At 50.0% G+C, this 13839-nt stretch overlaps 1 protein-coding gene and 1 long non-coding RNA gene across 4 annotated transcripts in view; one reads left to right on the forward strand and one right to left on the reverse strand.

Annotated features, from left to right (window-relative positions):
- The window catches only part of RIMS4 (regulating synaptic membrane exocytosis 4), a 61617-nt gene extending 61053 nt beyond the window's left edge, over window positions 1-564 (reverse strand). For both annotated transcript variants that reach the window (XM_040638380.1, XM_040638379.1), the window contains exon 1: window positions 468-564. In XM_040638380.1, the coding sequence (XP_040494314.1) occupies window positions 468-564 (97 nt within the window). The remainder of the gene's footprint in view (window positions 1-467) is intronic.
- A 7353-nt stretch (window positions 565-7917) lies between these two features.
- Window positions 7918-11823, forward strand: LOC103669728. Of its 2 annotated transcripts, none has more exons than XR_570388.2 (3): window positions 7918-8433; window positions 10422-10672; window positions 10795-11823. It is a non-coding gene; the product is annotated as an uncharacterized LOC103669728 (long non-coding RNA). The 2 variants fall into 2 exon arrangements; XR_570389.2 differs by having other exon boundaries at window positions 7918-8132; window positions 8246-8433; window positions 10422-11823.
- Window positions 11824-13839: the final 2016 nt, after the last annotated feature.

A 13839-nucleotide genomic window follows, 5' to 3' on the forward strand; every position in this document is an offset into this window, starting at 1 on the left:
AGGCAAGACAAAGATGGAGAGGTAAGGTCTGCGCGCCACCTCCAACGACGGGGGGCGCGTCGGAGCCCCAGGGGTGAGGCGGCCAAAGCCCCGGGGCTCGAGGTGTAGGGTAGACAGGAGGGAGGCTCAGGGAGGGTGGCAGGTCGGAACCAGGGACAAGACAGGGGGCATCCAGTAGGCTCAGGTGAGTAAAGAGAGCTGGCCCAGCCAACCCTAAGGGCCCACCTGCGGGAAAAGGGTGAATGCAGAGGAGCTAGGGGTCCCTAGGGGCGGCTGGAGGCTAGAAGGCACCGCATGCTCTAGACCTTGGGGCCCCGTGGGTGGGGGCGTATCCCGAGCAGGGCTGGCGGTAGGGAGGAGAGAGTGGCCCCCTCTCGGGGCGCACCGGGTCGGGCAGGGGGCCTCCGGCCCTGGCTCCCGGGACCCCCCACCCCCACCCCGGGGATGAGGGCGGGCCGCGCGCTTACCCGCGTCCTCGTCGTCGAAGGAGTTCATGCACGGGAAGTAGATGGCGAGCGCCTCGAAGGAGGCGGACAGGCTGAGGCGGCTCTGCGAGCGCTCCATGCCCGCGCCCGCGCCGGGAGCCTCCGCCGCGGCGGCGGCGGCGGCGGGCGGCTTGGGCAGCTTGGCCGCCCCATTCTTGACGCGGAGTACGGCGCGCGGCGTGGTGGCGGCGGCCCGGGGCTAGGCCGGGGCTCCGCGGCGGGGCTGGCGGGCGCGGCGGGCGGGCCCGAGCTGGCGGCGCGCGGAGCCCGAGGCGCGCTGTGTCCCGGCGGCGGCAGCGGCGACGGCGGCGGTCGCGGTGGTGGCGGCGGCGGCGGCAGCGGCGGAGGAGGTGGCGGCGCAACGCTCTGGCCCGCGGCGCCCCCAGCCGGCCGCGCGGGGCGGGCTCGAAGCAGCCGCAGCAGCCAATCGGCGCCGCCCGGGGGAGGGGGCGCCGCGCGCGGGGGCGTGGGAGCCGGGAGGGTGCGGGCGGGGCCGGTCCTCGCCACCCCCAGCCCGGCAGGTGTGCGCGCCCCGTGGGAGGAGCGGGCCGAACGGGTTGCGCCCTGGTCCCGGGGCCGTGCCCCCGGCTCTGGGCCGACCCTCCACGCAGCCCCGGATGCAGGCATCCAGTCACCGACCGAGACAGGCCTCACCCGGGGACGCAGACAGGCTCAGAAGGGACGCACTCAGAGCGACCAGCTCACAGCACTCGGCCTCCCCCACAGAGACCCTCGGATTCACACGTGAACCCGCAGAGGAGTTCAAACAGGCTCCCACACGAGGGCATTCTCTCTGCAAGACACCTTCAGACTCACACACACCCAGAGAGATGCACCCACAAACTCACTTGCTCGTAGAGATACTTGCTGAATCAATCCGCAGACACCCTCTGACAGTCTCCGGAGACCCACACAGGTAGATACACCTGTGGACACCCTCAGACTCACACAAGACCGACAAAGGTAGACACACCCACAGACACATACTGACTCAAAAGGAGACCCGCACGTGCAATCAGAATGAAAAGCAGGGACGCCCCCCACCCCTGGCCATGCAGGGAGACCCTCAGATCCCACAGAAACCTACAGAGTTCAGACAGGCACACACACTCTCATGCACCCACACTACTCACACACATCCTAAAATTCACACACAGAGACACTCATACACTCCGGTGACGCACACTCTCAGATCTGCACACAGAGACACTCAGCCCCCCCCCCATTGACTCCCTGAGCACTGATTCACTCAGACACACAAACGCTAGCAAACACTGGGCGACTCATACACGGTGACCTTCAGACCCAGACCCAGTCACTGAAACACACTTCACCCGACACACGCATGCTCACACCCAGACACACACAGCCTCAGTCACTCCCGGTGACAGATACATTCCCCCAGATGCACACAGACAAGGAGACACACTGCACCAGGATCACACGCTCACAGACACACCCACAGATACCTCCAGGGACCCATAGTCTTCAGACTCACACACACACTCAGAGCCCCCAGGATTAACACAATCACAGTCGGAAACCCGAACTCCATTCTCTGTCTAACCCAGGGCCTGAGGTCCCCATCTAGCCAAGCCCCAGATGTCTAACCTCTGCCAGCTGCTCTCACTCACTCTTTACAAAGCAGCCTGGGGAGATGGCAAGATCCCAGAGTTTTGATCCCAGCTGTGGCACTGCCCTTCTGTGTGGCCTAGGGCAAAGCCCTTCTCACTGACCTGTTCCCTCGTCTGTATAATGGGGAGACCCTCTACTTTGGATGGCCGTGAGGATGAAGATAACATGTGCGTTAGTTTTCTGTGACTGCATAACAATCTAAGAGGCTTAACAATATCCATGTATTAGTGGACAGTCATGTAGGTGAGAAATCTAAGCAGTTTTGACAGTGTTCTTTGCTTGGGGCCTCACAACGTACCAGCAAGATGGGGCTCTTGTCTGATGGTTCTGCAGAAGAACCTGCTTCTAAGCTCATTCACGTTGGTAGCAGCATGCAGTTTCTTGTGGCTGTGGGACGAGGCCCCTGTTTCCTCGCTGGCCTTTTGCTGGGGAGTTGCTCTTGAGTTGTTCTTAGCTCCTAGAAATGGCTCTCTAGTTCTTGCTCATAACCTCCTCCATCTTCAAGGTCAGGATCGGGATGTCGAAAACGGAAGTCAGAGGCTGCTGCTCCTTTGCCAAAAGCCCTGCCATGGTTTCATTTCACTCGGGGTAAGAGTCCAAGCGGGCGTGGTCCTAACTCCTTTGGCTCTGCTCCCTGTCTGTCCTACCTCTTATCACGCCCCTGGCTCCGTCAGCTCCAGATGCCCTGTCCTGACCTTGCTGTTCCCTCTGGCTGAAACACTTTTCCCTCCAGGGAGCTGTGTGGCTCGCTCTCACAGACCTGTGCTCAAACATCACTTTCTTGGTAAAGTCTACCCTCACCACCCTTTGTAAAGTAGCGACACCCCTCCCTGAAATGCCAAATCCTCCTTACTCTGCTTTACTTGTCTCTCTAGCCCTTATCACTATCTGACATATCATATATATATGACACTGTACATATTTTTTTCTTGATTATTTGCTCATTGTCTCTCCCCGTTCCTAGAGCCTAGAAGAGTGCCTAGCACAAAGCAGGTGCTCAGTAAATACTTGACTGGATGAATACCTTCCCACCAAGCTGACAGGTGAACAGAGGCTTTCAGAGGGGAAATGACACACCCAAGGTCACAGCAAGCAGGAAATGCCAGTGCTCTGTCCATGGCCCTGCTGGCCTCCTAAGACCATGGCAGAAGGAAGACAGGCCGGAGGGAGAGCGGCACTCAGAGGCCGAGAGAAGGGACAGGACAACAGGGAGGCCAGGGCAGGCTGGACTGGAGCTGGGGAAGGAGTCTCAGGGACCCATGAGGCATTTCTGATTGACAAGCAGTGAGACTCCCAGGAACCAGGCCTAAATGTTGAAAGTAGACATGCGTGCCAGTTCTGCATGCAGACCCTGCTTAGAGGTTCACATTCTAGCTTTTCCACTTATCATCTCAGTCACTGTGGTAGTTTTAAAGCGTGTATGCACGTTCCTTGCCCTCCCATTGAGAAGTAGGGTCTATGTCCCCTCCCCTTAAGTCTGGGTCAACCTTAGTGACAGGCTTGTAACCAGTAGAATGCAGAAGAAGTGACATGCGTCACTTCTGAAGCTAGGTCAGAAAGTTTCCCGCAGCTTCTTCCTGGCTCACTTGGGTTGTGCACTCTGGGTGATGCCAGCCTCCACATAAGGACCCTGAGCCATGCTTGCTGGAGAGGCTACAGTGGGCCTAGCTGAGCCCCCCACCAACAGCCAGCATCAACTACCAGACATGTGAGTGAGTGATCTCGGGTGTCTAACTTTGACGCAGCCCCCACTGCCATCCCATGGCAGCTGCATGAGAGACACGCAAGCAGGAACTGCTCAGCGGAGCCCTTCCCAAATTCCTGGCCCACAGAATAAATGGTGGTTGTTTGACACCGCTGAGTCTGGGGCTAATATCGTATGCCACAATGGAATCGTGACCTTGAGCAAGCGAATTAACTTCTTCCGGGCCTGTTTCTTCAGTTGTAAAACGGGGACAACGCCTCCCAGGGCGAGTGTCATCATGGAGTGAGTTATAAATGTGGAGTTCTTAGAACAGTGCCCAAACACAGTATGTGCTCTGCAAGCGTGAGCTCCTACGACTCAGGACCGGACAGCCCCATCTGTCAGAGGCAGACGTCCAGAGCTGGGAGGAATCGGAAAGGTCATCCAACGCCTCCCCCCGCTGGGAGAGAGGGAAACTGAGGCCCAGAAAGAGCAAGGGACTGGCTAAAGCCGTATCGCCCATAGGGGCAGAACTGGTACCACAGCAGAAGCCTCCTGACCTGGGCCGGTGCTTTTCCTGCTGTGCTCCAGGTTGCCTGCTCACCTGGCAAGAGAGGCAGGGGGTCCCTGGGGAGAACGCAGACCAAGCTGGCAGTGTAGAGGAGGAGAGCAAGCCAACGGAAACAGACTTGGCCTCTGGCCAGCAAGATAGGCAGTGGCCTCCTGGTGTGGTTTCTCCTTTCTTGGTTAGCTCATGCCTAAAATTCCCCCAGTAGGGTTTGGGCCTGTAAGCTTAAATCTTCGATCTCTTGTAAATATATCATTTTCCCATGGGAAATCTAAGGTGTCCACTACTTGTACCTGAGTATGAATAATGTGTTCCAAGAACAAGTTTGATAGTGGGGATGCTCGAGATGGGGGATGGGGGAAGTGGTGAGTCCAGAACAGGGAACAGTGGGGAGTCAGGAACAAACTCGTGGTGTGGGCTTCACAGCCCAGGGAGAGGGAGGATGCCAAGGGCCAGACAGATTGCCAAGGGCTCAGTAGCTTGTAGTCGAAGAAGAACTGCCTGCCTTGAGTTTAAGTGCCCACCCTTAGTTTAGCTGTGTGACCTTGGGCGAGTCCCATCAAAAAATGAGTATAATTCACATTCACTTTACCAAGTCATGGTGAAGATGAGATGTCAATACAATGCCTGGTAGATTGTAGGTACTCAATAGACACATTCATTGAGTAATTTGGAGTGCCCACCCAGTCCAGTCATTGTACTCAGCCCTAGGCACACGGAGAGGAATAAAACAGACCTGGTCCCCGAATTCATGGAGTTTACAGTCTGGCAACATTAAACAGTTAATTATGCCAATAATTATTTAATTATAACATGATATAATTATTTTACTATAATAATAATTTTAATTACAATTGTGATGTGTGTCATACAAGATATATATTTATGTGCTTTTAGTGCATGTGTGTGCATGTCTGCACCTGCTAGTGTGTGAGGGGGTAGGGTGGTTCTAATCCAGCCTGAGGGAATCTAGGAAGACTTCCCCGGGGAAGTGGCGTTTAAGCCGAAAACAGCACCTATTATGTGCCCAGCACTGTTCTCGGCCCTGAGGAGAGAGAGAGAGAGAGAGAGAGAGAGAGAGAGAGATCAGTAAATAAAACAAAGTCACTGCCCTTACATTTGCATGTTAAAATAATCCCTGGGGCTTCTCTGGAAGGAATAGATTGGAATTCAGAGGGTTGCCTTCCTCCTTCTCTTTAGGTTAAATCCTAATTTGAACCAAAAGACCACTGATTGTTTCCTCCCCAGGAAAGGCCGGGGAGGCTGAGCAGGAAGGCCCTGTGGAAAGGTGAAGTGGAGGAGGGAGGGGGACCCTGGGTCCTAAGTCTCTGGGCCTCGGGTGGGAGGCAACAAATGACAAGGCTGAGGCGGGGCCAGGATGGCTGACCCTGAGGAAGTTGCAGAGGTTACTTGAGCCGGATTAAGAGACGGACTGGACTCGTAAAGACCAGGAAGGAAAAGGAAAGACAGAGGTACTGCCCAGCTCCAGAGCATCAAGAGAAAACAACGCATTTTGGATGGAGCACCTCTGTTCAAGGGTTCTCCTCTAAGACAAAGCGTTGAGGGAAGTGGCCCCCTAAATTTTGCATATTTAACAAGACCCAGGTGAGTGCCTTTCTAGAGAAAGGGAGAAGTGGCTAGAATATAGCTAAACCCTACAGGGGCCTGTTTGCAGCTTTGTCAGAAAGAGACAGACTGTGTCTGTGTCCTGCCTACTGGGGTAGGGGTGTGCATGTGTGCGTGTGTGTGTGCACGTGCACGTGTAAAACATCTGTTTCTTTGTGCGCGTCTTGCAATAGATGGGCATTTCTGCATATCTGTGTCCTTGTCTGTGAATGACCTTGTCTCTAAACATGTCCTTGCAAGGTGTGTGTTCCTGTGTGAAGTGAGTCCAGTCTGCCCTTGAATGCAACATGCATCCTGGCCTCTGTATGTCCTGGTGTGTGTGTGTAACTGGGTTGTGCTAGTGATATCTGTGTATCATTGTAAGATTCTGTTCTTGTGCGTGTATCTGCCTCTCTGCACCCTGGTTGGTATGAATTTATCCTTGACTGAGCGTGAATGCCGCTGTTTATGAACTTGTCCATGTAGACTGGAGCTCGAGAGAGGACTCTTGTATTTCCTTGGCTCACTTCTTGCCTTTAAGTGGCTAATACATGACTAAGCTGAGGGGGATAGAGATATCAAAATCTTTTATTAACTCCAAGTCCCTAGCCAACTACCTAACCATTAATGTATTCTTCCACCCATCCATCCACCCACCCACCTATTCATCTCAATTGCACTGACATTTACTAACGATGTGGTTTTCTCTCTGAGGCAAAGTACTAAATTTCTGTGTGCCTCGGTTTTCTCACCTATAAAATGGGGATGTTACAAGTATCTACTTGAAAGAGTTGGGAGTGGGTGGGGTGAATTAAGTGAGATATTGCAAATAAAACACTTAACACACTGCAGAGCACATGGTAGGTGTTTACTATATTAACTATCGTCATCATCAGCATTGTGGTGGCTGGTATGTTTCAGCAAATTTTACTAAGGGCCACCCCTGAGCTAGAGGCTGGAGTCCTTCCCTATAGCGGAAGCCATTAAGTGCCTTTACCACCACCTTCTTGTGGGACCTTGGATACAGCCCATGCCCTCCTTGGCTCCATAGAATGGACAGAGCATCCTTGCCACAGAATTCCCCTTAGGGAGATTCTGAGCTCACCTGTATTTTAAAAACTACAAAGAGCTCCACAGAGTTATGTGGGATGGCAGTCCTGGGTCATCTGGACGGCCAGACAGAGCTGGAACAAAGCCAGGACCTGTTACCACTGCATGACTCAGTCTCCTGCGTTCTGCTGCTTCCTTCCTATGACTTCCGGGCTCCATTCTCCCTCTGGGGAAGCAACGGATGTGCTCCAGTGGCAGGGAGCAAGCGTGGGGAGGGGGGTGGGGGGACAGGGAGCAAAGGGGGCAGGAACACACCTTCTCCACTTCTTCACAAAGACTATCTTCAGTTACTATTTGGTGAGGGGCATTACGGTTTAAAAAAAGAGAGGAAAAAAAACTGGGTGTGATTTCTGCTCCGATAAACCACCACTTCGGACAAGAGACAGAGAAAAAAGGAAACAAAGGGTAGAAAGAGACAAAGACTAGGAAAGAGAGAGGGATACAGTAACAGAGAGACGCAAGAACAAAAGAGGCAGAGGCACAAGCAAGAGAGAGGGAGGGGGATCATGGGCGACAGGAAGACAGGGAACAAAGTTCGGCTTTATTGCAGACCCCATTTGGGCTGCCTCTAAGCAAGGCTTCACCTGTAGCAGCCCCAGGATCACGCTGCTCTTACTCTTCTTGGGTCACCCTCGATCAGCACACATGCGCACGCACACACGCGCACGTACACACACGCAGACACACACACTGACCCCAATCGGGCTGGGATATAAGCAAGAAATAAAATTGTATCCTCCGAAGTCGTTGAGATTTCAAACGTGTTTGTCACAGCGGTTCCCTTCCCTAGCTAACAGCTTTACTACTGGGTATTTGTACTTCAACAGGGAGGAGAAATGAAGTTGAGGCTAATGGAGCCTTGTCTGGGCCATGGACCATGTCTGTGAAGAAAGCCAGGCTGCCCAGAGAAGCAGGACAGCGAAAAAGAAGTCTGTGGAAATGAACAGAGCAAATCAAGCCATGGGAATAGGGAGCGGGTGACCTCGATGCCTGATACTTCAGTTCTCGGTTCCGTTCCTTCATGAGGTCATCTGAAACCTACATGGTAGCTTGCCTAACCAAATCCATCTTCCTGCCCCTTCCTCTGTTTTTATTTGGGTAATTCACCCTCCACTACAAGCCCCACATTCTTCTTGCCCGTGTTTGGTGTATGCCTAGGACCCAGTTCTGGCCATTGTGAAGTGAGTGAAATTCGGGGGGCAAGCAGCTACTTGGAGAGGTGCCCTCGCCCTTGAAAAATAGACATGAGAGAGAAACATCACCTTTTCCATGGCTGGACATATTCTTATTGCAACCAAGAGGGAAGCTAAATTAGGACAAAGCTGCAACAGTGGACGGCGGAACAGGTAAAAGAGCCCAAATCCTTAATGATGTCATTGAGCCACTGAATTAACCAACCTTGGAGCTGCCCTACTTAGTGGGTTGGGATAATTATTAGCATATACATCTCATTATCGTTTAATACATTTTGCTTCGGGCTTTGGGGGTGGGGGTTTGGGGGGGGGGTTTGTTGTTGTTTTTGGGGGGATTTTTGGTCACCAAAAGCATCCCATGGATATACTTATCTGACTCTATTTCCTGCCAGAGACTCTTCGACATTCTCCTGCATCTCTTTAATATGTTTTATTGGATACCAAGTAACCCCAGACTCAGCCAGAGCGTCTCCAAGCCACGTCTAAATGTTGATTTTCATGGCAGGTGTCTTCGTTTCTGATTGGGGGGTACAGGGGGCAGACAGGAAGGAGGAATGGGAGTGCAGGTCCTGGATCATGGGAGGAATGTGTGGGAGAGGAGTAAGGTAATGACAGCCATCCCCCCAGCCTTGTACCTGTGAACCCCGCTGACTCACGCACGCACCACAGAACCCTTGGAGAGTAAGTAGTTACTGAGCACTTCCTTTGAGCCAGGCACCATTCTAGGTCCTGGGGAGTGCAGAAAACAATACTCAAACAGGGGCCCCTGGGTGGCTCATTTGGTTAAGCCTCTGCCTTCGGCTCAGGTCATGATCTCAGGGTCCTGGGACTGAGTCCCGCATTAGGCTCCTTCCTCAGCAGGGAGCCCGCTTCTTCCTCTGCTTGCTGCTCCCCCTGCTTGTGCTCTCTCGCTCGCTCTCTCTGTGACAAATAAAGAAATAAAATCTTTGAAAAAAAAACCCAATACTTGAACAGACAAAAATTTCTGTCCTCTTGAAACTGATATTCTAAGGGGGAGAAACAGGATAAAAAAGAAAAATAAGCTTAAAAACCCAAACAAACCCCAAACCTACAGTAAAGGATAATGGGGAGTGTCCAGAGTGGGACTGATATGCAGGATGTCATGCAGGATGGCCAGGGAAGGCATCATGGGAAGGTGACATTTAAGGAAAGGCCTGAAGGGGTGACTCGTGCAGATGACTGAAGAAAGAATGTTCCAGGCAGAAGGAACAGCAGGTGCAAAAGCCCTGAGGTGGGGAGTGTGCCTGCTGTGCTGGGGAGAAGGCAAGGAGGCCAGTGTGACTGGTGTGGATGAATGGAGGGGAAGGTAGGACAGTGTGTAGTCACACAGGTGCTGATGGGCAAGAGTGGCATGTGGCACAGGCCTTCCAGATTTGTGCAGCGGTCATAAGCCGCGAATATTATAATTTTGTTGCTATTCCTTCAACTGACTTTTTGTTTAGGTGCATTTACTTGAGATGAAAATTTGGTAACACTACTATAAATGAAGAACCCAGTATCACTTTCCATAAATAGAAAGTAACAAGATAAGTAAATAGGACACAACTGAAATGACACGAAGTTATAGGGAGATACGGTAGCCTGCAGAAGGCTTGGGTCTGAAGCCAGCGATCTCTTTGATAAAAGGCTGGTTGATGGTCTTAGAGAAGTGATAAGACATAGCAATGCCAAGTGAAAACTTTGTCCATGAAACAGAGACTCTCTACATTGGGTAGTGTGACACATCATCTGTGTTCCAACTGTTCTGGTTTCCCTGGGACTGAGGGGCTGCCCAGGATGTCCTTTCAGGGCTATAACTGAGATGGTTCTGGACATCCCATCCCCAGGGGTCCCCATCCCATTCCTTAGTCTCACACCCTCTTGTTTCAGCTTGTTGTTCTCTGGGTTGCCCTTTTCCTGGGTTGACTCCAAGATGATCCTCCCCCCCGGACCCGTGCCCATGCACCGGGTACCCAAGAATACCCTTGAGTGCGGGTGCAACCTGTGACTTGCTTCTAACCTATAACAGGAGACCAAAGTGATGGGATGTCATGCCCATGCTTAGATCGCATTCCATGGTAACATCCACATTGCTGACATACTCTCTCTCTTGCCCTTCTCCGTTTGCATGCTTGATGAAGCAAGGGGTCACGTCAGGCAGGCCCAAGGGCAACCTCTGGCCAACAGCCCACTAGGAATGAAGACCCTCAATCCAAAAGCCCAGAGGAACCGAATGTTGCCAACAGCCATGTGAGCTTGGAGGCAGATTCTTCTCTCATTGAGCCTGCAGAAGAGACCACAGCCCAGGCCAGCACCTTGACTGCAGCCTTCTGAGCGACCCTGAAGCAAAAACCCAGCAGAACCTTGCCCAGACTCCTAACCCACAGAAACTGTGAGCTAGTAAACGTGTGTGTGTGTGTGTGTGTGTGTGTGTGTGTGTGTGTGTGTAAGCCCTTATGTACGTGGTAATTTGATACTCAGCATTACATGACTAAGACATTCTTTCTGTCCCAGTGCTCTCCAGGTCCTGCCCATTTGGATGGCTCATTTATGAACCCTTTAGACTTGAGGCTATTACATGTGACCCTCAAGGAACCCTTCCCTGTCTCATTCTGGCTATACCCAGCTGAGGCTGATAGTGGCTTGAGGTTCCCCATGGTGAACAGAGCCCCATATTTGGGGGAATCTTCACTCCCAGCCTGACCAACAGGACAATGACAACGGATCAAGGCTTGAAGATGATGGAGTCTGGGCCACTGGGCATCTGAAGACTGGCAAACTGCCTGTAGGAGGTAGGGCTGGGCTGCGTCAGGGCTGAGACTCCGCACCTTGACCCCTCCCTCCAGGCCAAGCCGCTAGGCTGCAGAGTCCCTGTAAGTCACGGCCAGATCCTCTGTTCTCCAGACTTTCTCCTTGCCCTCCCTGCTTCTGAGCTCCTTGACCGTCTCCTCATTTCCCATCCTGATAGTTTCATGCCTCATTCTCCCTTCTCAACCTAGTTCCTTCCATTTGACAAATCATCTGGATAGCCTCCTCAATTTTCAAATCAAAATAAATGAATTTTATTACAAAAATAATGTTTGCACATTTTAGGAAATTGTGGGGAGAAAATAAGCACAAAGGCAAAATTGAAAATCATCTTCATCACACTACCCAGAGACAGCCACTTTTTAACCTGATGTTTTTCTCCCTTTTCCCTGCCTTGACCATGTTTCATATAAGTGCTTTTTTAATGGTCTCATACTGTAAGTAGTTTCATGGCCTGTGATCTGTTTTTTTCCACTTAGCTTCCTATCATGAACATTTTCCCACAGCAATAAATATACTTCTATGTCACTCTTTTAAATTACTGAATAACCTTTCATATGATTTAATGTTTTTGCTCTCATGTTAAAATTCAAAGAAACACTCTTGTAGTTCAGCTGTTGGACTTAACGCTTAATGGCTTCCTTAGACGTGGAAACACTGGTCAAAAAGATGCATGTTCATGGGGCACCTGGGTGGCTCAGCGGTTAAGATCACGCCTTCGGCTCAGGGCGTGATCCCGGCGTTATGGGATCGAGCCCCACATCAGGCTCCTCCGCTATGAGCCTGCTTCTTCCTCTCCCACTCCCCCTGCTTGTGTTCCCTCTCTAGCTGGCTGTCTCTATCTTGTCGAATAAATAAATAAAATCGTTAAAAAAAAAAAAAGATGCATGTTCTGGAAGCTTTTAATAAGTATTGACAAATCTCCCCAAACAATATTGGCCCACTCTTCCTCTCCAGAAGCATATGACGTTAGTCCCCATTCTCTCAAATTAGCTATTGTCTTTGTGATTCTTTTTGTTGTTTTTTATCACAGTCCCACAACTGCATAACTCCCACTCCCTACCACCACCGGCACCTACTTTCACATGTCAGATGTGTAAGCCTCGACAATCCACCCCCAAAACCTTGCTTACATATATGTGTGTGTATCCCCAAACAATATATAATACTGCTTTGGGAGGGCATTTATCAAACCTCATGTAAATGCTATCGTGCTGTGTATTACATTCTATTGCCCCTTTTTGTTCAATCAATACTGGTATTTTTGTTTTTTGTTTTTGTTTTCGCTGAGATCTGTGTTAACTTGTGTAACTCAAATTCATTTGTTTTAAGGACTGTCTAATTTTTGCCTTCATTAAAACATGATTCATTTTCAGACTGGTGGAACTTGTTGCCATCACATGCCTGTTATAAAGAACACTGTGATGAATATCTTCATACCCGTCTCTTTATCTCTGCTAGAGTTTCTAAGCAGAAGTGGGGTGCTGGGTGGCAGGGTTAACAGTGTCTTTCCAACTCTTTTGACTATGATGCAGCATTAGAAATACATTTTTTACAGCAGAATCTGGTAAGGCTCCCTCCATGAACACAAGTGAAACAAAAGTTTTGTGAAATAGTGCTTATCCTCATCATAAGAAAAACATTCTGGTGTGTTTTATTCTATTTAGCTCAATTTCCCTTTTTAAACATCAATTACAACTTACTAATCTAATTTTATAATGTGTTAATGGCCCGTGACCCACAATTAGGAAAATAATGGATTAAAATGTATTCAGTTTCGCGAAATACTTTGGAATTACACTTCAGAGTGTCTACACTAATTTACAAGGTATTAGGTTCTCATCTCCCTACATCCTAGCCAGGACTGATTTTTTTTTTCCTCCAGTCTGATGAATCTAAAGCCAAATATCACTGTTTTGATTTTTCTTTCTCTGATATCTAATATACTGTTTGTCTTCATATGTTTATTCACTACTTGAGTTTCTCAGAAAGTGAGTTTGCCTATTTTTCTCTTGGGTTGCCAAATTTTGATTTACTACTCAGTTTCTTATATAATTGAGATTTTAATTTTTTATCATCTGCTGTTGTACATATGATGCAAATACCTTTTAACTTTGTCTGTGATGTCATTTATTGAACAGGAATCCATCAGTTATTTCCTTTATGGTTTTGTATCTTATTTAAGAAATGTTTCCCTAACTCAATATCATACCGATTTGCCTTTCAATTTTTTATAGCTTCTTAATTCAGCTGAAATTTGTCTTTATGTGATATGAGATAAGATGTTATTTTATTTTTTCCATACAGCAGAGTCACTTTCCTAACACCGTTAAAATAATCCATCCTTTCCCCACTGATCTGTGCTGCCCTCTCTATCACATACCAAATACTCACATGCATGGGTCTCTTGCTGGATTCTTCTCTTCTGTTCCTTTGGTCTGTAGTGCTTACACTTCAAAACCTTTGCTTTTGGGGCGCCTGGGTGGCACAGCGGTTAAACGTCTGCCTTCGGCTCAGGGCGTGATCCCGGCGTTGTGGGATCGAGCCCCACATCAGGCTCCTCCGCTATGAGCCTGCTTCTTCCTCTCCCACTACTCCCCCTGCTTGTGTTCCCTCTCTCGCTGGCTGTCTCTATCTCTGCCGAATAAATAAATAAAAAATCTTAAAAAAAAAAAAAAACCTTTGCTTTTATTTTTGAGACTACTTGTCTTAGCTACTCCTGGAAACTTACTCTTCCATGCAAATTTTGGA

The sequence above is a fragment of the Ursus maritimus genome, unplaced genomic scaffold (genome assembly GCF_017311325.1).
Source record: "Ursus maritimus isolate PB19 unplaced genomic scaffold, ASM1731132v1 scaffold_22, whole genome shotgun sequence".
Lineage (NCBI taxonomy): Eukaryota > Metazoa > Chordata > Mammalia > Carnivora > Ursidae > Ursus > Ursus maritimus.